The sequence below is a fragment of the Leucoraja erinacea genome, chromosome 4 (genome assembly GCF_028641065.1).
Source record: "Leucoraja erinacea ecotype New England chromosome 4, Leri_hhj_1, whole genome shotgun sequence".
In the NCBI taxonomy this organism is placed as follows: domain Eukaryota; kingdom Metazoa; phylum Chordata; class Chondrichthyes; order Rajiformes; family Rajidae; genus Leucoraja; species Leucoraja erinaceus.
Window position 1 is genome coordinate 36,796,319 of NC_073380.1, and position 25,957 is coordinate 36,822,275.

At 42.5% G+C, this 25,957-nt stretch overlaps 1 protein-coding gene across 1 annotated transcript in view; it reads left to right on the forward strand.

The window, feature by feature from the left end:
• Positions 1–356: 356 nt before the first annotated feature.
• bpnt2 (3'(2'), 5'-bisphosphate nucleotidase 2) overlaps positions 357–25,957 on the forward strand; it is a 32,105-nt gene continuing 6,504 nt past the window's right edge. Inside the window, exons 1-4 of the mRNA XM_055634042.1 lie at positions 357–945; positions 18,854–19,016; positions 22,625–22,720; positions 24,825–24,986. Of these exons, the coding sequence (XP_055490017.1) occupies positions 598–945; positions 18,854–19,016; positions 22,625–22,720; positions 24,825–24,986 (769 nt within the window). The 5' untranslated portion in view covers positions 357–597. The remainder of the gene's footprint in view (positions 946–18,853; positions 19,017–22,624; positions 22,721–24,824; positions 24,987–25,957) is intronic.

A 25,957-nucleotide genomic window follows, 5' to 3' on the forward strand; every position in this document is an offset into this window, starting at 1 on the left:
TTTGGGCGTGCAGTATTCTTAATTAAATACTCGATTTATTTAGTACTACAACAAATATCACCCACAATGAACTGCCAATCAGCTCCGCCATGGATTCCACACACCACAAACTTATGCCCAGGCCCGCACCGCACCTTCCCTTCGGCCCCTTCCTTTAAATAAAATCCTATTAAATCGCAGCCAAAGGTATTTTTTTTTGCTGGATCACAAACGTCTGCTCTTCACGCCGAAATGAAAAACCAAAGATCTTTGAGAAAAACAGCCGTAATGACCCAGAAGCAGTTGCATTACCTTTACCCTATGACCTATGGAGGACGTGGACGGGAACGGCAGCTGGAAGGTGCCAACACGAGTGGGTTATTGTTGACTGACTCTAACTGGCGGTGGTAGCAGCGCCCAAAGAGGTAGCGCCCAGGGCTGCGAAGAGTGGGAGCTGTAGACAGCGGAGCCTGGAGCTCGCGCTCCGGGACCCGCGCCCGGGAGGGAGGACAAGACTCCGCACCGCGAGCCACGTTAATCTGCAGACAGCGGTAGCAGCAGCAGCTACTGCAAGCTCACTGGGCGCTTTGTCTGCAGCACAGCGGCTGGTTGACGGCCATGGCTCCGATGGGCATACGGCTGTCTCCGCTTGGCGTGGCCGTGTTCGCCTTGCTCACCGTTGGGGTGCTCTATCACTTCTACTCGGGCTTTCTGGCTGGCAAGATCGCCATCTTCAGAAAGATGCCCGGCTCGGACAGGATCGACCTGAGAGAGATGCTGGCATTGTCGGTGGAAGCCGCCGTCCGAGGAGGGGAAGAAGTGAAGCGGGTGATGGAAGAGGGCGAGCTCCACGGCAAAATCAAAGGGAAGACTAAGGAAGGGGCCGATGAGATCCTCACCAACGGAGACCTGCAGTCACATCAAAAGATGTATCATTTAATTAAAAACACATTTCCATCCATACAGGTGAGCGCAGGGGCGCCAGCAAGGCAATGCGGCAGATACAACCGATGCTTTTTTTTAGGGGGGAGGGAGGGGGGGGAGATGCAGTGAAACTTTCAATTGGATTTCACGTTGAAACGATGTATCGAGTGATGCAGGGGTTTTCCAGATTAAGGTGTAAACAAATATGGCCGGAATAATTTAAAGCGTATACATTGTTCTCAGGACATGCCAATCACGGGTAGGGTGCAAATTATAACTCCTAGATTTCACAAGACATTTCTAATTTAAGCAAGCGTCACCCTAAACAATTTGGATAGTGTTGAAAAAGATGGCTTGTTCTTTCGAAAATACTCTTAAAATTGCAGATAGCTTTGGTGGAAATTTTTACTTGGTGTTTCCTCGTTTCATGTAAGGCTTATTCAGTACATCCCAGATCGCATATCATCGATCTTGCATACTAATTAGGAAAAGGAATGGCTCACTCGGTCCCTCAAAGCTTCCCTGTCATTTAACGTAATCAATGCTGATCTGTTTGTAAATTCAACATTTCCATCTGCTGGTGGTAACCTTTCAACCATCCATACAGCCCCTTTTTGATGAAATATCTGTCTAAGAGTTTAAAGATTCATAAACCTTAGAGAGAAACTGAACCACCTTACCAACAACTAGAGATCAGTCCTTAGCTACTATCTACCTCATTGGAAGCCCTCGGACTATCTTTCATTGGACTTTTCTGTACGTTATCTTGCACTAAGCATTATTCACTTCATCATATGTCTGTACACTGTGGTTGGCTCGATTGTAATCACATATTGTTTTTCCACATGCCGAGGCGCGTTTCCTCGGTACACGCGGGAATCAACTAAACTGAACTAATCTAAACTAGATTAGTTTAACTAGCAGTGACTCGTGGGGTACCACAAGGCTCGGTGCTGGGACCGCAGTTATTTACAATATACATCAAAGTTTTTGATGAAGGGATTCAAGGGAACATTAGCAAATTTGCAGATGACACTAAGCTGGGTGACAGTATGAACTGTGAAGAGGATGCTATGAGACTTAGATGACTTGGACAGGTTGGGAGAGTGGGCAGATGCAGTTTAATAATGTGGATAAATGTGAGGTTATCCACTTTGGTAGCAAAAACAGGAAGGCAGATTACTTTTTAAATGGTGTCAAGTTTGGAAAAGGGGAAGTAGAATGGGATATGGATCCTTGTTCATCAGTCAATGAAAGTAAGCATGCAGGTACAGCAGGCAGTGAAGAAAGCGAATGGCATGTTAGATAGATAGATAGATAGCCTTTTATTGGCCTTTATAACAAGAGGAGTTGAGTATAGGAGCAAAGAGGTAATTCTGCAGTTGTATAGGGGCCTAGTGAGACCACACCTGGAGTATTGTGTGCAGTTTTGCTCCCCTAATTTGAGAAAGAACATTCCTGCTATTGAGGGAGTTCAGCATAGGTTTACAAGGTTAATTCCCGGGATGGCGGGACTGTCATATGCTGAGAGACTGGAGAGGCTGGGCTCATTTACTCTGGAGTTTAGAAGGATGAGAGGATATCTTATTGAAACATATAAGATTACTAGACTAAGTGGGACCCGTTGGGTCCCAGCGTCACACGGGAGGGCGGGTCATCCAACGCAATATTCCACCTCTCCACCAATTCTAATATTGGTGGCCAGTTGGGGGGGGGGGGGGCTTTCTGGAGCGCTAGGCCGAGTGTTGTGGGCTGAAGGGACTGGTTTCCAGAGGGCTAGTATACAAATTGTGCGCCAAATGGATTATTGGGCTGGCGTCTCAGTCAGTCAAGCCTGTTGTGCTGGCAACTCACTCACGGCTGGTGGGCTGGTAGTTGACTCGCGGCTAATCGTTAAAATTCTATTTCAAGCAGGGTATAAGGCCACCAAATTCGTGCAAATTCAAGTCCGTCCCCCCCCCCACACCGGAAAAGTTGTGGCTTTCATGGAGTGATTGACAGGAGAGAGATTCTCAACATTTAAAAAAAAAACTAATAACACTTTTAATTTTCATTGATGGGAAGAATTCTCTGCATCTGCTCAGCGGAGAAGGACTGAGTAAGATGGCCAAAAATCACAACCGTAAGTGGTAGTGTTTTATCTAAAATCAATATACAGTGCAAACAGGAAGTAAGTGCATTTACAGTAGTGCCTTTTAACTTCAAGCCAAAGCACCCAAGCCACCATTTGCAGTAAGTGGAGCCTTTCAACTTCAAGCCAATGCACCCACGCCACCATTTGCAATAAGTAGTGGCTTTCAACTTCAAGCCACACATTGGCAGTAAGAGGTGCCTTTCCACTTCGTCAAAGCAACCAAGCCACCATTTGCAGTAAGTAGTGCCTTTCAACGCCAAGCCACACCCAAGCCACCATTTGCAGTAAGTAGTGCCTTTCAACTTCAAGCCACACCCAAGCCACCATTTTCTGGAGCGCTAGTATGAACCATTTTAGAACCAATAGACATTTTTTTTTGCAAGTTTTAGAACCAATAGACACTTTTTGCAAGCTTTAGAACCAATAGACACTTTTTGCAAGATTTAGAACCAATAGACATTGTTTTGCAAGCTTTAGAACGAATAGACACTTTTTTGCAAGCTTTTAGAACCAATAGACACATTCTGCAAGCATTTTAGAACCACTAAGGGCACTTACATTTGAGTAGACACGTGTTCAGTGTTATTCACAGCTCAGAGAAACGTGACCCTCTGCCTTCCTCCATCTTGAAGAGACTGTGTGGCACACCACTTCCTGGTTTTATAGTCCCTCCCGCCAGCGGGGGCAGCAGAGAGAATGGGAAATTTTGTAAAAACGTTAATATCTCTGTCATTTTTAATCGACGGGAAAATTCCTCGGCACACATGCGGCGGAGGGGGGCTCTGAGCAAGGTGGCCAAAAATGGCGGCCGTAGGTGGCGGCGTTCTCTCAGAAATGCAGCAAAGATGGCCAAAACCGGTCAAGAACAGACTTTTAGTAATATAGATAGATAGATGCTCTGATTTATAAAGGCTAGCATACCAAAAGTTTTCTTTACCACCCTATTTACATGAGATTCCACCTTCAGGGAACTATGCACAGTTATTCCTAGATCCCTCTGTTCAACTGCATTCCTCAATTCGCTACCATCTACCATGTATGTCCTATTTTGATTTGTCCTGCCAAGATGTAGCACCTCACACTTGTCAGCATTAAACTCCATCTGCCATCTTTCAGCCCATTCTTCCAAATGGCCTTAATATCTCTGTAGACTTTGGAAATCTACTTCATTATCCACAACACCACCTATCTTAGTATCATCTGCATACTTACTAATCCAATTTACCACACCTTCATCCAGATCATTGATGTACATGACAAACAACAGTGGACTCAACACAGATCCCTGAGGCACCCCACTAGTCACCTGCCTCCAACCTGACAAACAGCCATCCACCATTACTCTCTGGCGTCTCCCATTCAGCCACTGTTGAATCCATCTTGCTACTCCTGCATTTATACCCAACAATTGAACCTTCTTAACCAACCTTCCATGAGGAACCTTGTCAAAGGCCTTACTGAAGTCAATATAGACAACATCCACTGCTTTACCCTCATCAATTGCCCTAGTAACCTCTTCAAAAAATTCAAGATTAGTCAAACATGACCTTCCAGGCACAAATCCATGTTGACTGTTCCTAATTAGACCCTGTTTATCCAGATGCTTATATATATTATCTCTAAGTATCTTTTCCATTAATTTGCCCACCACTGAAGTCAAACTAACAGGTCTATAATTGCTAGATTTACTCTTAGAACCCTTTTTAAACAATGGAACACCATGCGCAGTACGCCAATCCTCGGGCACTATTCCCGTTTCTAATGACATTTGAAATATTTCTGTCATAGCCCCTGCTTTAACTTCCCTCAATGTCCTAGGGAATATCCTGTCAGGACCTGGAGCCTTATCCACTTTTATATTTTTCAAAAGTGTCAGTACTTCCTTTTCTTTGAATCTCATAGTATACATAGCTACTCTACTTGTTTCCCTTACCTCACATAATTCAATATTCTTCTCCTTGGTGGAGTTTTACAAACTCCAAACCATCCAGCCCATATATACAGAATGTGTTTCCCAGTCTATGTGTGGAAAATTGAAATTGTGTGGATTGAAATCTCCTACAATCACTACCTTGTGCTTACTACTAATATCTGCTATCTCCTTACATATTTGCTCTTCCAATTCTCGCTCCCCATTTGGCGGTCTATAATACACCCCTATAAGTGTTGCTACACCTTTCCCACTTCTCAGTTCCACCCAAATAGCCTCCCTCGATGATCCCTCCAATCTATCCTGCCAAAGCACTGCTGTAATATCTTCCCTGACAAGCAATGCAACACCTCCACCTTTTGCCCCTCCAATTCTATCACACCTGAAGCAACGAAATCCTGGAATATTTAGTTTCCAATCACAGCCCTCCTGCAACCATGTTTCACTGATCGCCACAACATCATACTTCCAGGTATCAATCCAGGCTCTAAGCTCATCCACCTTTCTTATAATGCTCCTAGCATTAAAATATGCACATTTAAGAAACCTACCGCCTCTTATTCTGTTTATTTTCTTTTTCTTCTTTCTCCCCTAGATTTTGGGTCCGAGTGCTACCATTCTCTGCCTCCTGCCTTACACACTGTCTGCTAGCTTTCCCAATTCGAGTCCCTCCCCCCAACCATACTGGTTTAAAGTCTCCCCAGTAGCCTTTGCAAATCTCCCCGCCAGGATATTGGTCCCCCTCGGGTTCAAGTGCAGCCCGTCCTTTCTGTACAGGTCACACCTTCCCCAAAAGAAGTCCCAATGATCCAGAAACTTGAATCCCTGCCCTCTGCACCAGTCCTTCAGCCACGCATTTGTCCTCCACCTCGCTCCATTCCTACTCTCAGTGTCGCGTGGTACGGGCAGTAATCCTGAGATGGTTACTATTTTGGTCCTTTTCCTTAACTCTCCTCCCAGCTCCCTAAATTCTTCCTTCAGGACCTCTTCTCTTTTTTTACCTATGTCATTGGTACCTATATGTACCATGACCTCAGGCTCCTCTCCCTCTGATTTCAGGATATCTTGGACGCGTTGAGACACATCCGTGACCCTGGCACCAGGGAGGCAGACTGCCATCCGGGTCTCCTGACTGCATCCACAGAATCGTCTTATCCGACCCCCTAACTATAGTCCCCAATCACTATTGCCCTCCTCTTTTTTTTCCCTACCTTTCTGAGCAACAGGGCCGGTCTCTGTGCTTAGTGTACTGCTAAACTCCAGCAGGTACAAGCAGGCACTCACTTGTTACATCTTCCCACAATAAACAGTAAAGACTGGTTTCTTCCCATTCCTTTAGTTGTAAGATGATCAATTTTCTGATAACCAATATTTTATCAGCTTCCCCATGTTCTTTTATTTTCCACAATGAACCTTTGAAGCAGCACCTTATCAAATGCTTTCTGAAAATCTAAGTATGGTATATCTACTGGTTCTCTAATATTCACAGCTCGTGTTACTTCAAGGAACAATAAATTCACAGACTGTGGTTTCCCTTTCACAAAATATGCTGGCTTAGTTTGATTAACATGATATTTTTCCCAAGCCTTACATCAGTGATAGGAAAATAGTTGAAGATTTTTAGGACAGGTTTTTTGGGGATGATTTGGAAAAGCATGGAAATTAGGGTTAGCCTGCATGTTTTTGTGTGGGAGAGCATCAGTCTCAATTTTTTTTTAGTGACAAAAATGCAGGTAGGACAATGGAGGTGGTCTATATAGACTTTAGTAAAGCATTCGATGAAGGTCCTCATAGTTTGCTGGTCAAAGACATTAAGAGATCCATGATGAGTTGGTAAGAAATAGGTAGAGCTGTAAATAATGTGAACAGCAGGATATTGATCAATTGAAAATTTTGGCAGAGAAATGGCAGATCTGCATAAGTGTGAGGTGCTACATTATTTTACGTCATATGTAAGAGGAAAGTTATGTGTAGGAAGGAACTGCAGATGCTGGTTTAAACCGAAGATAGACACAAAAAGCTGGAGCAACTCTGCAGGACAGGCAGCATCTTAGGAGAGTAAGAATGGATGCCGTTTTGGGTTGAGACCCCTCTTCAGACTGGTTTGGCATAAGGGAAACAAGATATAGACAATGATGTGGACAGAGTTGACGTGGAAAAGCTTTTCCCACTGAGAGTAGGGAAGATTCAAACAAGGGGACATGACATGAGAATTAAGGGACTGAAGTTTAGGGGTAACATGAGGGGAACTTCTTTACTCAGATAGTGGTAGCTGTGTGGAATGAGCTTCCAGTGAAGGTGGTGGAGGCAGGTTCGTTTTTATCATTTAAAAATAATTTGGATAGTTTTATGGGATGGGAAGGAATGGAGGGTTATGGTCTGAGCGCAGGTATATGGGAGCTAGGGGAGATTTATGTGTTCGGTAAGAACGGACTAGAAGGGTCGAGATGGCCTTCAGACCGGTTTGGCATGTAATTGTTATATAGTTATGATGTGGAGAGATAAAGAGTAAATAATAAAAGATATGCAAAAAAGTAATGATGATAAAGGAACTAAGTCATTGTTAGCTGTTTGTTGGGTGAAAACGAGGTTAGTGTGACTTGGGTGGGAGTGGGATAGAGAGAGGGAATGCCGCGGCTACCTGCAGTGAGAGAAATCAAGATTCATGCCACTGGGCTGTAAGCTGCCCAAGAGAAATATGAGATGCTGTTCCTCCAATTTGCATTTAGCCCCACTCTGACAATGGAAGAGACATAGGACAGAAAGATCTGAGTGGGAATGGGAGAATTAAAGTGTTCACAAATTGGGGAGATTAGGTAGGTTCAGACGGGCTGAGTGAAGGTGTTCGTTAATTATATTTGTATATTGTCACTTATACCGAGGTACAGTGAAAAGCTTTTGTTGCGTGCTAACCAGTCAGTGCAAAGACAATACTTGATTACAATCAAGCCATTCACAGTGTACAGATGCGTGGCAAAGGGAATAACGTTCAGTGCAAGATTAAAGCCTGTAAAGATCATCCGAGGGTCTCCAAAGAGGTAGATAGTAGTTCAGGACTGTTCTCCTCGTGATAGGATGGTTAAGTTGCCTGATAACAGCTGGGAAGAAACTGTCCCTGAATCTGCAGGTGTCCATAGTATACGATATATGGCAGGACCTTCAGGAGCATTGATATACAGAAGGATCTTAGGTTGAAAGTTCATAGTTTTCTGAAAGTGGGAACACAAGTGGAAAAGGTTGTAAAGAATGCCTCTGTGGTAAATGAGTTACTCATTTTGGGTCTATCTTTGTTGTGAAAAGCATCTGCAGTTCCTTCCTACATATTTTGTCTGGTCCACTGTGAAATCTCCACAAGGTATACCTACTTTGAATAAGTTCTCCCCTCTGTGGTGGGAGTTCTGCAACATCTTCTCTCACTGCTTCCCCTCTGTGATTCCTCCAGCTCTCTGTAGCTTTTCATACCTCTAGTTTCCCTCTCCCCTGACTCTCAGTCTGAAGAAGAGTCTTGACCTGAAACATCACCTAATCCTTTTCTCCAGAAATGCTGCATGACCCGCTGAGTTACTCCAGCATTTTGCTTAGCTTTGATGTAAATTATCTGCATAATTCTTCTGCTAACTCCTTGTGTTCTGGTGTCTTCAAACTCATTTTCAATTTTTTGCTTTCTTATTAATCTTTGTCATTTTTAGACTGTTTTTTGTAATCTGTCTGCTATTCTAGTCTGCCAACTGCCATATATAATTGTGTGTTTTTTCTTTAACTTCAATGTTATCTTTAACTTTCTCCGGTTAACTGTGGATTTTGAGACTCCCTTTGGAATTTTTCATTTTTCAAACAAACATATCTATTCTTTGTACCGAGAGAAAGATTTCCTTAAATTGCCATCACTGCAGAGTGCAGAGACGGTTTCACCAGACTGATTCCTGGGATGTCAGGACTGTCTTATGAAGAAAGACTGGATAGACTTGGTTTATACTTCTAGAATTTAGAAGATTGAGAGGGGATCTTATAGAAACTTACAAAATTCTTAAGGGGTTGGACAGGCTAGATGCAGGAAGATTGTTCCCGATGTTAGGGAAGTCCAGGACAAGGGGTCACAGCTTAAGGATAAGGGGGAAATCCTTTAAACCGAGATGAGAAGAACTTTTTTTCACGCAGAGAGTGGTGAATCTCTGGAAACTCTCTGCCACAGAGGGTAGTTGAGGCCGGTTCATTGGCTATATTTAAGAGGGAGTTAGATGTGGCCCTTGTGGCTAAGGGGATCAGGGGGTATGGAGAGAAGGCAGGTACGGGATACTGAGTTGGATGATCAGCCATGATCATATTGAATGGCGGTGCAGGCTCGAAGGGCCGAATGGCCTACTCCTGCACCTAATTTCTATGTTTCTATGCATCTTGACTGACTGATTCCTTGAAGTACTTTGACAGTTCACTTTTGCTAATTCAGCTTTTCTGTACTCGGAGTCACCCCAATTTATGTTTCAAATACAGGATGTAGTTTCATTCGTGTCCCTGCGCCTTTCATTTTATTAAAAATCGAAAAAAAAAACTATGGATGCTGGAAAGTTGAAATAAAACAAAAAATAGAAACGGAGATAAGGTTTCGGGTCATAGACCCTTCGCCAGAACTGTTGTAACCAGAAGTCTCCGATCTGAAACATTAGCTCTGTTTTTCTCCCCACAGTTCCAATCTGACATGAGTGTTTTCAGCATGTTCTGTTATTTTCTAAAGCCACCCTTATCATTTGGAGGAACAGCACCCCATATTTTGCTTGGGCAACTTACACCCCAGCGGTATGAACATTGACTTCTCCAACTTCCTTGCTTTCCTTATCTCTCTATCCCACCCCTTCCCAGTTCTCTGACCAGTCTTACTGTGTCCGAACTACATGGTGTTACCTTCTCCCAGCTAACAATGATCTATTCTACATTTTCCTTGATCTCCATTCCTGTTGTCCTATTTTCACACCTTACACTTCCTTATCAAACCTCAGATTGGCATCAATATCTTCAATGCATTGTCATCTAATGTACCGATATGTACAAACTCAGTGAACGGACATGGCGTGGGTGTGCGGAGATGAGAATAATCAAAGGAGGAAAGACCAAAAAACCAAGAGATTGGAAGCAGTTCTTGACAAATAATGAGAACAAGAAAAAACTCATTGAACTACTTCTTGATGTGTGGAATGAGCAGAATGGGAAAGAGACTATGCAGTCTGAGATTCAATCCCTGAAGTCAAACCAAGAAGAAACAGATTAGCAAGTTATCCTATACTGCAACTGTGGCAAAGAGCAAGGATATGACCACGTACAAGTCAAAAGCCCAGACCGCGATATATTTTTCATATTTGCTTCACAATGCAAACAGCATTCAAGACACTACAGTGTTCTTTGACACAGGGAGAGGCAACAGGCAAAGGCTAATAGATGTCACCCATTTTGCAAAGCAGTCCTCCTCAGAATACTGCTCAGCATTACTTGGACTGCATGCGTTCTCAGGCTGTGACTCAACAAATGCCTTCAAAGGAATCGGCAAAGTCAAGCCAATCAAACTGATGCAACAGCGTAATAAATTTGTGAAACCTCTGGCAGAGCTTGGTGATTTTCATAGTTGAAGACGATATGGTCCTAATTTAGTGGATTTTTTAATGTATCTTTACTAAGAAACAGACTCAATTGCATGTACCAAATTCACAGACCCCAAGAAAGAGGGCAAAGTGTGAAAAAACACAATTTTGACATATTGAAATAAGGGTTAAAAAAACATAATCCAAATGAGTTTTTTTCTTGGGAACATCATTTTTCCGACAGAAGAGATACCAATGAACAAAATGACACCCAAGAAGTAGGATCATAGGGGAGGGGGGTGCATGGTAGGCCCCTCTGGCCCTCGGACTATTATAGAGTGGATAAAGTTTTTTATGCAGAAGATGGATGCCTAAACACCCTGCCAAGCGTGGTGCTTGAGGCATAGTTGCATTTAAGAAGCTTTTAGATAGGTGCATGGATATGCAGGGAATGGAGAGATATGGATCACATGCAGGTTGAGGAGATTAGTTTAACTAGGCATCATGTTCTGCATGGACATAGTGGGTTCTGGGGCCTGTTCCTGTGCTGTGCTGTTCAATGATGTAGAGGTTAGTGATAGAGGGTTATTTTTCTGACCGAAGTCTGTAACAAATGGTGTATCACAGAAATTGTTGCTGGGACCTTTGTTGTTTGTAATAATGTATATAAAAGACTTGGATGTGAATATAGTTGGTCTGATTAGTAACTTTGAAAATTGCATAAAATTGGAATTGTAGATAATGAAGAAGGTTATCTAAGGATACAGCGAGACCAGGATCAGCTGAAATTTGTGCAGAGCAATAGTCGATGGAATTTAAGCCAGGCAAGTGTGTGGTAATGCACTTTGGGAAGTCAAATTCTGGCAGGACATCAGTAAATGGTAGGGATCTGGCGAACGTTGGTATATAGAGGGGCTTTGGGGTGCAGGTCCATAGCTCTCTGACCATGCAGCACAAGTGAATACGGTTTGCTTGTCTTCTTAGGCTGAGGCATTGAGTATAAGAGTCGGGATGTTATGTTGCAGCAGTTGGACTGAATTTGGAGTGTTATGTACAGTTCTGGTCTATAACTGCAGGAGGGAAGTGGTAGCAATAAAGAGGGTGTGGAAAAGACCTATGGGATGTTGCCTGGAATTGCCTGGAACTATTTAAAAGGTTAGGTTGGCTAGGCTGGGTTTATTCTATCTGGAACACAGGAGGCTGAGCGGGGTAATCTTGCAGCAGTTTATAAAATTACGAGAGGAATAGATAGGATAGATTGTGGGCGTCTTTTTCGCAGAGCACAAATTTAAGGTGATAGGGGAGACATTTAAAGGAGATCTGAGGGGTAGTTTTCACAGAGGCTGGAGATTATCTGGATCAAGGGAAATCAATGACAGCATTTAAAAGGCGTTTGGACAGGTACTTAGATAGGAAAAACATAGAGATACAGACCTAATAGTGACACATGGGATTAACATAGATTGGCATCATGGGTGACAGGGAGGAGGTGGCATAGCCACATTTTTGAGTTGCAAGTATATTTTTCAGACTGCAACCACTAGAGATGCTAAGTGTGGGATGTGTCATGTCATCATGCCTTCTCTAAATTTCAATCCAATTTTTATGGTGGAAACTATTTACTAGTTAATATCACAGGAGGAAATTTATGTTCTCAATGTGTTAAGTATTTTCAAGTTTAAAGTTAACAGATGATCAATCAATGGTGATCAACAGATTTTGCAATCTCACATACTATTATCTGTAAAGAATATCTGTAAAGAATAACTTTAATATTGAAGAAATTCCTTTCCACGTTAATTTTTGAATAGGATATTTTTTCCTAATCTGTTATTGAAAGACTTTTGAATGTTTCTGGTTTTTCTCCTTTCGTTGGGAAAAAAAATGTTTCTGAGTCAAATTTAGCCGTGAACTTTCTGAATCAAAGTCTTCATTTTGCTTTGTTTTGTTTCCACTCACTAGCTGTCAACATATTTGATCGTGTCTCATTACCATTTTCTTTTAAATACTTTTTTTTTTATTCCCGAAGATCTGAAGGGGACATTTTTCACTGCCACATGAGGTCAATTCACTGGATGTTTTCAAGAGGGAGTTAGATTTAGCTCTTGGGGCAAAGGAATCAAGGAATATGGGGGAAAAAAGCAGGAACGGGATACTAATTTTAGATGATCAGCCATAATCATATTGAATGGCGGTGCTGGCTTGAAGCAATAGCCTAGAGTATATGCAATAGCCTAGAGTATATACGATCAAGTGTGATAAAAGACGAGTGATTGATGTCCATATTGAAAATGTGAAAGGAATATTTTTTGGACCTATTTTCTATGTTTTGAAGTAATAGTGTTTCTTTATTGAACTGTTTCTTCCCTTTTGGTGCTCTTTGTACCTGCATTATTTTTTGTTTGTGTTGTCCTTTTTAATAACTAAATAAAATAGAAGGCCAGTCCTGTTACATTCCTGGAAAATGGCAGGTGAGATCAGAACATGTAAATGTGTTTTGTGTTGTTGTGCCTCTGCAGAAATTACAATGACACCCAGGAGTAACCTTTCTTGTAACATTGATATGTGCATCCCCGCATTTTATTTTTGATGGTTGCTTTTCCATTTAAAAAAATAAATTTGACATTTTACACTTTTATATCTTTTTGGTTACCAGAAATGGAAAAGGGGGAAAGTTGCAGTAAAAATTCTTGCATTCTTCCCTTAATCATAGACATTCAGTTGCATTACACTTTTTTCCAGTATTTTGCAATTGAAAATAGACTGTAGAAAATAGGTGCAGGAGGAGGCCATTCGGCCCTTCAAGCCATCATTGTGATCATGGTTGATCGTCCCCAATCAATAACACGTGCCTGCCTTCTCCTCATATCCCTTGATTCAACTAGCCCCTAGAGCTCTATCTAACTCTCTCTCTTAAATCCATCCAGTGATGTGGCCTCCACTGCTCTCTGTGGCAGAGAATTTCACAAATTCCCAACTCCAAGTAAAAAAGTTATTTCTCACCTCAGTCTTAAATGGCCTCCCCTTTATTCTAAGTCTGTGGCCCCGGGTTCTGGACTTGCCCAACATTGAGAACATTTCCTGCATCTAGCTTGTCCAGACCTTTTATAATTTTATATGTTTCTATAAGATTGCCCCTCATCCTGCCAAACTCCAGTGAATACAAGCCTAGTCTTTTCAATCTTTCCCCTTATGACAGTCCCGCTGTCCCAGGAATCAATCTCATGAACCTACGCTGCACTGCCTCAATCACAATGTCCTTCCTCAAATTAGGAGACCAAAACTGTACACAATACTCCAGATGTGGTCTTACCAGAGCCCTTTACAACTGCGGAACAACCTCCTTACTCCTATACTGAAATCCTCTTGTTATGAAGGCCAACACATTAGCTTTCTCCACTGCCTGCTGTACCTGCACGCCAACTTTCAGTGACTGGTGTACAAGGACACCCAGGTCTCACTGTACCTCCCCCTTACCTAACCTAACCCCACTGAGATAATAATCTGCCCCCCTGTTTTTGCCACCAAAGTGGATAACCTCACATTTATCTATATTATACTGCATCTGCCACGCATCTGCCCACTCATTCAACCTGTCCAGGTCACCCTGCAACCTCCTAACATCCTCTTCACAGTTCACACTGCCACCCAGCTTTGTGTCATCCGCAAACTTGCTAGTGTTGTTCCTAATTCCCTCTTCCAAATCATTAATATATATGGTAAACAGTTGCGACCCCAACACTGAGCCTTGCGGCACTCCACTCAACCACTGCCTGCCATTCTGAAAAGGACCCATTCACTCCTACGCTTTGCTTCCTGTCTGCCAACCCTCGAGCCAAAGACTCACACTACGCACAAGGCCGCTCCCTTAGAGCAGCCTTGCTTATATTAACCAAATAACAATTACAGCACGGAAACAGGCCATCTCGGCCCTACAAGTCCGTGCCGAACAATTTTTTTACCCCTTAGTCCCACCTGCCTGCACTCATACCATAACCCTCCATTCCCTTCTCATCCATATGCCTATCCAATTTATTTTTAAATTATACCAATGAACCTGCCTCCACCACTTTCCACTGGAAGCTCATTCCACACCGCTACCACTCTCTGAGTAAAGAAGTTCCCCCTCATATTACCCCTAAACTTCTGTCCCTTAATTCTGAAGTCATGTCCTCTTGTTTGAATCTTCCCTATTCTCAAAGGGAAAAGCTTGTCCACATCAACTCTCTCTATCCCTCTCATCATTTTAAAGACCTCTATCAAGTCCCCCCTTAACCTTCTGCTCTCCAGAGAATAAAGACCTAACTTATTCAACCTATCTCTGTAACTTAGTTGTTGAAACCCAGGCAACATTCTAGTAAATCTCCTCTGTACTCTCTCTATTTTGTTGACAATTTTATTGACTGATAAATTACCTAGTTTACCAATTTACAAACCAAATTCCTCAGTTTTAAACTGTTTTTCCTCTGTGAATTACTCACCTTTCCCACGGGCTTCAGCCAATCAGCTCTTCTCCCTGCTAATGGCCTTTACTTAACTGTTTCAAGAATGTGACCCCATTAGTCACATTTTTCAGACTCGAATTCCATATCAGAGACACAGAATTTCTTTATTCCCTGTACTTGTACCACTCTTTTCTTGAATGGGTATGTCCTATTTTGTATTTCCCTTATTATTTTAAATATACCTACCATCCCACAGACTGCAATTCATTCCATCACTCCATGATCTGTTGAGATTCATAATGAAACCTTTGAACATTACATTGCCTGCTCCCTCACCACTTGCCTCACCCATGGCTGTGATCCTGAGCACCCTTGGGCCAATTGTGCAATTTTTCATTACTCTTCCACCCACCCATTGCCCAAGATCTTTTCCACTCCCACCCCTCAACAGCAGTACAAGCCCAATTGTCACCTGCAAAGCCAGTTCCTCCTATCACGGATTTGGGGCAGACAAGAATCAGCAGTATCCTCCTGCATTGTCCATCCAGTGTCCTCAAATGGTAGTAAGAGTATTTCCAGGTGTATTCAGGGTAGCTGATATCACAGTCCATTTATTCTGCTGGTTAATTTTCACTATTTACAAACCTTGGACCTAATTTCATGTCTTTGTAATCCTCTGAAGTCTATGCAACCCATGTTTCTACAGATTGCTGCTTGTATTTGAACTTCTGAATATTATTAAATCCTTTTCAAATATTTTCCCTTTTCAAGTTTTTTCTATTTCCTCCCTGAAGCTGCTGCATCACGCTGATTGCATTTTGTGTCAATGCGCCACAATTCAAGCAGTTGTTCTTCAGGTGAAAATCTAGTTGGATTATTTAGAGACACGAGTTAGTTGGAACCTAATTATGATTCCATTTATATGCAGAATTATAAAAGTGTGTAGCACAGAAGGGAGTCACTTGGCTCTGATCATGACAGGCAGGTTGCAACAACAGGGAATGAAGCATCAATCAGTAAACATGGCCTTCCTGTGGAATGCACCTGCTCTGTCTTATTTCTGTAAATTGTCTGCTTAGTATTTCATAGCAAATGGATTAGAAAATAAGGGGTCAGCAACTGTTGCTGGGGGTGTCATCACAGAAGAGAATCGTAATATTGACTTTGAAGGTAGGAATGTGTAGACCAAGTCTGATGTTTCTGTACAGGAGGGTGTTCTGAAGCACTGATATAGAGGAGAGAGCTGTTTGCAAGTTAGGTGCTATGCCGTTAAAAACTCCCGTTCAACCAGGCCTCGAGTTTTAAAAGACACTTGCTTCTCTTGCTTTACAATTGACTCGTTCCTTCACTCTGGTAGCCCCATCTGCCCACTCTTTCTGTATGATTATTAACTGCATGCATTTTGCTGCCTGTTATCCTTCATTCTTACTTCCTTTTAGCCTTTCCAATTATCCTAATCTTCTCCCTACTACTCCTCATTGTCATTTAAATGTTAACTATAACTTTACTTGCTGTTGTATTTGCTTTTAATCCTCCTCGCCATCCACATTACACATTTAATATTTGCCTACTTCTAGTTCAGTATAATTATTTTGTATTTAATTCCATTCTCAGTTTTTTGATTGACAACAAACCTGTTTATTTATCCAATGATTTTAAATCTGATCTTTCTGTTAATCTCACTAACCTTTGCCTTTATTTGTCCAGCACTTTTTAATCCATGGTTCTTCATTATCTAGCAATGTCACAACATTTTGAGATTAAAAAAATCAAATCTGCAATTTATCCCATCAGATAAAGCATAAAAATAAGTTTAATTTGACACCTAATTCACTTTCATATCTTCAGTATTAAAAAATGTTGTGGCCATTTTCATACTTGGAAATTAGCATCTTGTTCCCTATTGCTTTTCCATTGACTTAACACAAAAGCTGTGATCGAGGACAGTCAAAACCCACATAACTTTCTTAAAAATTAAGAGAACTGAATGAAATGTTCAGTTATTAGAGATTGAAGCATTCTGAAACAAATATAAAACATCTTACATGGATGACCTGAAATTAAAGCATATAATTAGTTAATTACCTAATTGTAGCTAATTACATAATTGTCATAATTGTGACAGAAATAGTAATAAACACCCAGACTGCCTTGAAAATTCAAAAATGTGATATTCTCAAGATCAGAACTTTAATATCATTTTATAATATGTTGTAAGTCCGTAACAGATAGGTAAATAAATTACAATTTCTAGCAATAGACCAATTTAATGTTTAATTCCCATCATTTAATCCAGAAAAATCCTCTCAAAATATAATCAAAATTATTGTTTTTTGCACAATACATGTGACTCAAACTGTTGTGAATATTTAGTTTAAAATTAATGATCATGGAGAGAGAATAGCACAAAATATAGACAATTTGGACGGCTTATGACATGATTGTCCAAAAAAAATGGGCATTTTAATCATCTTGCTTCTGGAACGTGATCGATTCTAAATCGATATTAAATTGTCCAGTGAATTTTTTTTTAAAATATAGCGCAAACGGAAGTCTGATTTTTTGTTTTCATCAGCAGCTAGCAGCCCAAGGAAGTCAGCCTCAGACAGGCAGTACAAAACTGCATTTTAATCCCGCTATCTATCTATCTATCTATCTATCTATCTATCTATCTATCTATCTATCTATCTATCTATCTATCTCTGCTTTAAAAATATCCACTTGTTCTTTTATATCTTTTGATTGGCCAGCGAGTCATCTCCCTCCAAGTCCTATCTACTGGCCAGTAAAAAGAATTTGTATTTCTTGGGGTTTTAAAATGTATCCTTATGGTGGGAAGGTTAGTGATTATTGCCCATCCCAATTTACCCTGAGAAACACGTTGTGGACCTGCAATTGCTGTTGGCAGCTTGATACAACTGAGTGGCTTACTAAGTTGCATTGTGGTGTTTTGAGAATCAGCCACATTGTTGTGGGAACCAATTTGCTTATGGACCAGAACAGATAAGGAGTACATGTTTGCTTAAAGACCATCAATTGGATTTTACAACAATTCAACAGCCTTCTAATAAGTAGAGTGGCACGGTGGCGCAGCGGTAGAGTTGCTGCCTTACTGCGCTTGCAGCGCCAGAAACCCGGGTTCGATCCCGATAGGTCTGTACGGAGTTTGTACGTTCTCCCCGAGACCACGTGGGTTTTCTCAGAGATCTTCGGTTTCCTCCCACATTCCAAAGATGTTCGGGTATGAAGGTAAATTTGCCTGGTAAATGTAAAAATTGCCCCAAATGTATGTCGGGTAGTGTTAATATGTGGGGATCACTGGTCGGCGCGGACCCGGTGGGCCGAAGGGCCTGTTTCCGCTCTGTATCTCTAAACGAAATCCTTTGTTCAGAGATTGAAATTTACTGAACCTAGTATAAACGTGTGGTTGCATAACAGTGATCATGCATATTGGGACATATATAAAAATTATGAATTCTTTACGTTACTGTTCCTCTATAAAAATGAAGGCGTTAAGTCTGCATCAACAGGAGACCCTCATGAAACAAAGTCATTTTCAGACTTTGTGTAATGACCGATGAGAAAAACAAATCCAAAACAAGCAGGCATCAATGTTGAAATCCAGCCTTGGTTAAAGTACAACTTTTCTTGTGTCCCTGGAGGAATATCTCATGGTCCAAAATGGTTTACTTTCATAGGAAACACGGGCAGTGATTATGGAAGGCAATTGTGATAGATTCCTCTAACTACATTGTCTTTGTTTTGCGAACCAAGATAGGCAGATTCTGTACCAGGACGTTTAATAATAAATTGTGAAAGGCATGTGAAATTGACTGTGGGATTAATCTGATTGAAGTACCCTTTGCACTAGGTGTACTCTGAAGAACATGATACTGGTAACGTACCAGAAATTGTTCCATGGGATCATGTCATTCCAAAGGAAATCCTGGACAAAATAACCACAACTGAAGAAGCCTTTTCTGACAGCATTACAGTATGGATTGATCCTCTAGATGCCACCCAGGAATATTCAGGTGTGACATCTATTATTTAGTTATATATATTTAAAATCAGGAAGTGAAGTGAAGTAAATTGTGACTTTTGATTATAATTATTTAATGTTATTCTCTGTGAGAAAAGCAATTCTTACCATGTGCAATTTAAATGATAGTTTTAAGTTTAGACTGGTGCACTGTGACATTGATCAAAAGTCAAAGGATACGTCCTGCTACTTTGATATGGTGATATTGTATTTTTCCGCATGCACATGTGTTTGTCTCCATCTCGCCCTCGTTCCCCACATCTACAATTATTCTTCCATTGCAGTTTTCTGCCTTTCTGTTTATTTTACACTATTCTGTAGATGCCTTGTGTTGTCCTTTTAAAGGTGGAAGATGTTGGGCAGCGCAGAGGTGCAGTTAGTGTGGAGTTTTGCCTCGGCTCCAGCACCCCAGGTTGGACCCTGACCTTGGGGACTAAATGTGTCAAGTTTGCACATTTATCTTATGACTATGTGGGTTTGCCGTGGAGGCCCTGACATGTTGGTAAACATGTTAACATTAATGTACAAAGGACAAAGGACATTTATTGTCACATACACCATTTCTGGTGTAGTGAAATTTGAGTTGCCATTTGCAGCACACCAATAAAAGACACCACTTTAAAAAATAATTTAACATAAAACATAAAAACATCCCCCCACAATTGTTCCCACTGTGAGGGAAGGCAACAAAGTCCAGTCCTCATTCTCTTGTTCACCCATGGTCGGGGCCTATTTGAGGCCTCCGCAGTCGCCCGATATTTCAGGCCCTCTCGCCGGATGATGGGGCTCCTCCGTCGGGAGAACACTCTTCAGGGGCTTGGAGTGTCTGGAACGGCCGCTTGCTGCCAGAGACCGCGGCTCCCGAAGTCCACAGGCCGCGCTGGTCGGAACTCCGACACTGGCGATCTCGGCGAGAGATCCCAGGCTCCGCGGTGTTTAGGCCCCCCCAGCGCCACAGCAGCTGGTAGCTCTGCAACGATAACTCCGCAATGTTGGGGCCCCCAGTGCTGTGCTGCCGCTGAAGTTCTAGCCGGTCCCGGCAGGAAACGTCGCTCCAGTCCCGTTGGTAGGCCGCAAGGAAGGGGCAAAGATACGGCTCGGAGAAAAGCCGCATCTCCGACCAGGTAGGGGCTGAGAAGACTGAGGAGTCTGAAGAAGGGTTTCGGCCAGAAACGTTGCCTATTTCCTTCGCTCCATAGATGCTACCACACCGGGAAATGGCGGCGCTGTTGAACGGCTGCGGCTCGCCTTGCAGTCCGTCTGTCTTTTTTTTTTTTAATGTTTGTTTTTGTTTTCTTGTTTTAGTCAAATTTTCGTTATTAGGTTGTGTTATGTGTGTGTGGGGGGGGGCTGAAATGTGGTTTTCTGTCTCTCCCTTTGGGGGAATGCGACTCTTTCTGTCGTATCCCCCCTTCTCTGCCTCCGTCTGCGCTGAGGCCTAATGGCGGAGCTGGCGGCCTCCAACTGGGACCGACCTCGAGGCTCCGGAAGCAGACAGCCAGGACTTGCAACGCGAGGCTGGCCATCTTTGAGCTGCGGCTGCGTTCCGGCGTTCCAATGGCAGCGGCCCGACTCGGGGCTGAGACGGCGCTCCAGTGAGGGCGGCCCGACTTGGGGCTGAGACGATGCTCCGGTGAGGGCGGCCCGACTCGGGGCTGAGACGGCGCTCCGGTGGCTGAGGCGGCGTTCCGGCGGCGACGACCTGAATCCGGGGCTCGGCCGCGGGCCAGTGGACAACATCGTCGGGAGCTCGCAGGTCACAGGCTGCTGCCTGTTTTCCGGAGCTCCCGCGGCAACAGCTGCGTCCGCTGGACTGGAGGGCGGCAGCTTCGACCACCCCGGGCCGCGGAGCTTGAACCGGCCCGTTCGCGGAGCTCGGTTGAGCCGCGGGTCTGACTACCATCGCCCGGTGGGGTAACAACATATCGCCTCAGCGCAGAGGGAGAATGAGGAGGGAAGAGACAGTAACTTTAAGACTTTTGCCTCCATCACAGTGAGAAGGTGCCTGGTGAACTCACTGTGGTGGATGTTAACGTGTTTATTATGTGTTTTGTTGTTTATTATTACATGTATGGCTGCAGGCAACGACATTTCGTTCAGACCAAAAGGTCTGAATGACAAATAAAGGATCTAATCTAATCTAACCCGCTGAGTTTCTCCAGCATTTCTGTCTACCAAGGACTGAGAAATGCAGTTTCCCCCTTGCCCCCCCCCCAACCCCCTACATAAAAAAGATTAGACCTCCAAACAAAAGTTTTTAACATACGAAAAAATGTTTTAAAGGGTGAAAGGACGGACAGCTGCAGGCTGGGCAGCCACACACGATGATGCCCCCTCAGTATAGGTGAATAATAGAATCTGGAGGGAGTTGACGGAAAACGCAAGGAAAATAGGTTAAGGTTTGTGAAGCAATTGGATTACACTGAGAGCCAGCATAGACTCGATGGGCCAAAATGGCCACATATGTGGTCAAGAAAGAGGACATTTTGATTATAGGATATTGGGTTTCTTTGAAGGCACTTTATGCTGGTAGATTGGATTTGGGTAAGAAAGAATACAGTATGGATATTTTGTTAAAAAGTATGAAATGATGGTTGGAAGTAGAATCCATTAGAGGTAAGATATGAGAATGCAGATAGACAATAGGTGCAGGAGTAGGCCATTTACCCTTTCGAGCGAGCACCGCCATTCAATGTGATCATGGCTGATCATCCACTGATCTTCTCTCCATATCCCTTGACTCCGCTATCTTTAAGAGCTCTGTCTAGCTCTCTCTTGAAAGCATCCAGAGAACCAGACTCCACTGCCCTCTGAGGCCGAGAATTCCACAGACTCACAACTCTCTGTGTGAAAAAGTATTTCCTCATCTCTGTTCTAAATGGCTTACCCCTTATTCTTAAACTGTGGCCCCTGGTTCTGGACTCCCCCAACATCGGGAACATGTTTCCTGCCTCTAGCGTGTCCAAACCCATAATAATATTATATGTTTCAATAAGATATCCTCTCATCCTAAATTCCAGAGCATACAAGCCCAGCCGCTCCGTTCTATCAACATATGACAGTCCCACCATCCAGGTGAACCTACGCTGCACTCCCTCAATAGCAAGAAGGGATGCCAGAGGCGGGACATTGGAACTGTTTGCAGTTGTTAATGGAGAACACAACAAGAACAGCTACAAGCAATATAGGTTTAAGTGGTTTAGTCAGATCTGACACCAGCCTCTGTTCTGCAGAACATCAAATTAAGTGCCTGAAACAAAATATCTGTCCTCGCCTTTGAATGGTGTTCAGAGTCGAACACAATATCACAACCTAACCCCACCTGAATCTGCTAATGAAATATGATTTTCAGTCTGCTGATACCTGAATAAGTCAATTGTCTCTATTCTCTCTATATGCTACAGTGTAAGAACATTGGGAACTAAAAGGTCGTCCATTTGTCACCTCACTTGAGTATGTCCAGGGTTGCCTTAAAAAGAAATCTATAATTATAGCTAGTGATTGTATGCCATTGGGAATGCAACAAAATGGGAAATCAATATTTTAATGTTCCAGCACATGCATATTAATAAATTATTTATTGTTTTCACCTTTATGTAGAAAAACTTTTGCAATATGTCACCACAATGGTGTGTGTAGCCGTGAATGGGAAACCAATTATTGGAGTAATACATAAGCCATTTGCTGATTTTACAGGTATGGAAAGCAATTACATTTGAAAATCCAGTTTAATAAAGTTTGTACCTTGTTATTTATCCTTCTTACCAGCTTTCCTAATGTATGTATATATATATATTTCTAATATTTCCTAATATTTATATTTTTTGTTTTTCACAATTCATAGTAATATAAAATGTAATTAATTTGGTAAAGTATTTTAGGAATATAACCGTTACTTGAATTAGATTGTCTCAATTTTTCCCTTATGCTCTTTTATGATGGATTGATTTTTAATTTTAATCCCTTCATATTTGTGGAATTTTAACCAAAGTTCTCAGCTTACAAATACTTACACCAAAACTTCACTGTTTTAATCAAGCCACAAGATGTCCTTGTAGAGTCATAGTCTTACAGTGTGGAAACTGACTCTTTGGCCCAACTTGCCAGCACCAGCCAAGATTTCCCATACACATGAAGATATCCACAAAGCTGGAGTAACTCAGTGGGACAGGCAGCAACTCTGGAGAGATGGAATGGGTTACGTTCCGTGTCGAGACCCTTCTTCAGACTCGGCCCAAAACATCACCCATTCCCTCTCTCCAGAGATGCTGCCTGCCCCGCTGAGTTACTCCAGCTTTTTATGTCTATCTTCGGTTTAAACTAGCATCTACAGTTCCTTCTTACACATTTCCCACACACTTGTCCCACCTATCTGCGTTTGGTCCGTATCCATCTAAACCTGTCCTATCCATGAACCTGTCTAAATGTTTCTTAAACATTACAATAGTACCTGCCTCAACTACCTCCTCCAGCAGTTCGTTCCATACACCCTCCACCCTTTGTGAGAAAAAAGTTACCCTACAGGTTCCAATTAAATCTTTTCTCCCTCGTTTTAAACCTATGCCTTCTGGTTTTCGATTCCCCTACTCTGGGCAAGAGGCTCCTGTGTATCTACCAAAGATACAATAGCGGAGCAAGATGGTCCATTCGACGAAAAAGCCATAGTAGGTCATGGGTAATCTTTAGCGCCATTTCCGTAACTGGCTTCCGTCTCCGCTCTAGTATCTTTGCTTTGGTCGTGGCGTCTTCATATTGCTATTATTTTACCAAATACCACATAAATCATCTTTTTTTTTTCTCAGCTGCAGGTGATCATTTTGATATTCCTGCCTAGTCTTCCTTATTAACTTTGAACATACAAAATATGCCATTAGGAAGGAGCTCCAGAAAATCCTGCACCCACTCAAGCCATCCTTCCCTCTGACACGGATATGGAGCGATCGCCTGCCCCCCTTTTTTTTGTTAAAGATCTATTTCCTTCGGGTGTTTTTTAAATTTCCCCCTTAACATTTCCGTACTTTTTCAATTGCTGCAACGACCCGTTTGATGTCATCCTTCGCCCTGCTCCTGGTCTCGGCCCGCACCAATCTGCCCGACATGCTGTGTGTGTGAGTCTGAGGGGAGAAGCGCCGGCACCAAGAGCGAGCGAACGTGCGGACAGACGGACGAAAGCAAAGATCATAGAGTGGAATAAGTGACATTTCGGGTCAAGACCCTTCTTCGGACTGAGTCGGGGGGAAAGAGGAACAAGAGATATAGATGGTACTAAGGACAAATGAATGGAAGATATGCCTATATCTCCCGTTTCCCTTTCCCTTAACTCTCAGTCTGAAGAAAGCTCTCGATCCGAAATGTCACCTATTCCGCTCTATGATCTTTGCTTTCATCCGTCTGTCCGTGCGTATGCTCGCTCTTGGTGCCAGCACTTCTCCACTCAGACTCCGACACACACACACACACACACACACACACGCACGCCCACGCGCACGCCCACGCACACGCACACACACACACACACACACACACACACACACACGGAGCAGGGCGAAGGAGGCATAACTGAAGTCGGGTCGAGGTTTACTGAAATGGCGGAAGTTATGCTCCGTTGCGTACTACACGTCAGTCCATTGGATTTTGCAGGAGTGAATCATCTTGCTCTGCTCTAGTATCTTTTGTATCTACCTGGTCTGTTCCTCTCATGATTTTGCATACAACTTAAAAAAGTATTTTAATTTATTTAAATGCATTCTGCCCAAACTCGAGCTACTTGTTTGCTTATTGATAATTTTCTCTCTGACAGCATGGGCAATGGTACATGGAGGATCAAACGTGAGCCTGCGCAAATCGTACAATGAGAATAATCCCAAAGTTATAATTTCCCGATCACATACAGGCACTGGTAAAGCATTTGCTCAGAAAGCATTTGGCAATGACACTGACATTAGAGAAGCTGGAGGGGCAGGTAAGATTGGATGAAAAATACAGCATTTTCAGAAGTTTTTATTTTTCACATTTTACTGAGTTCAGGAAAGTGGTTTGAAATTTAAGCTACTTCACAACTTAAGGTGGTGATTATAATTCACCTAGTGGAAACTCAGTAATGAGACCAGTAGAAGGTGATTTTGCCTGATCAGAAGATGAAGTGGTGAAATTAATACACGTTCAGCATTATCACTGTGCGGCCTGTCCATTAGCTGTGATGCCTGACATTGGAAAATATAAATTTCAAATTGCAGAGGATGCTGCTTCTCTGAGGGCAGTGTTCCTGAAGAACTGCTGTTTTAGGATTGGTTCCAATTCCAGAGCAAAACTGATGTCGGGGATCCAGAACATGGAGAACATATAGAGCAAATGATCAAAAATACTTAAGATAGACACAAAATGCTGGAGAAACTCAGCGGGACAGGCAGCATCTCTGAATAGAAGGAATGGGTGGCGTTTCGGGTTGAGGCCCTTCTTCAGATTAAATACTTGTCTGATTTAAAATAAAATAATCCAAAATATGGAGATTTGGGATCTTTGTTAAATTTAATTTTAACCTTTGTTAAATTTAACATTGAAACATATAAGATTGTTATGGGCTTGGACACGCTAGAGGCAGGACACATGTTCCCGATGTTGGGGGAGTCCAGAACCAGGGGCCACAGTTTAAGAATAAGGAGTAAGCCATTTAGAACGCAGACGAGGAAACACTTTTTCTCACAGAGAGTGGTGAGTCTGTGGAATTCTCTGCCTCAAAGGGTGGTGGAGGCAGGTTCTCTGGATGCTTTCAAGAGAGCTAGATAGGGCTCTTAAAAATAGCGGAGTCAGGGGATATGGGGAGAAGTACTTAAGGAAAGTATTTTCCCTTAATTAGGAAAGGGAAAATAGATTATGAAAGAAAACTGGCAGGGAATATAAAAATTGACTGCAAAAGTTTTTATAGATATGTGA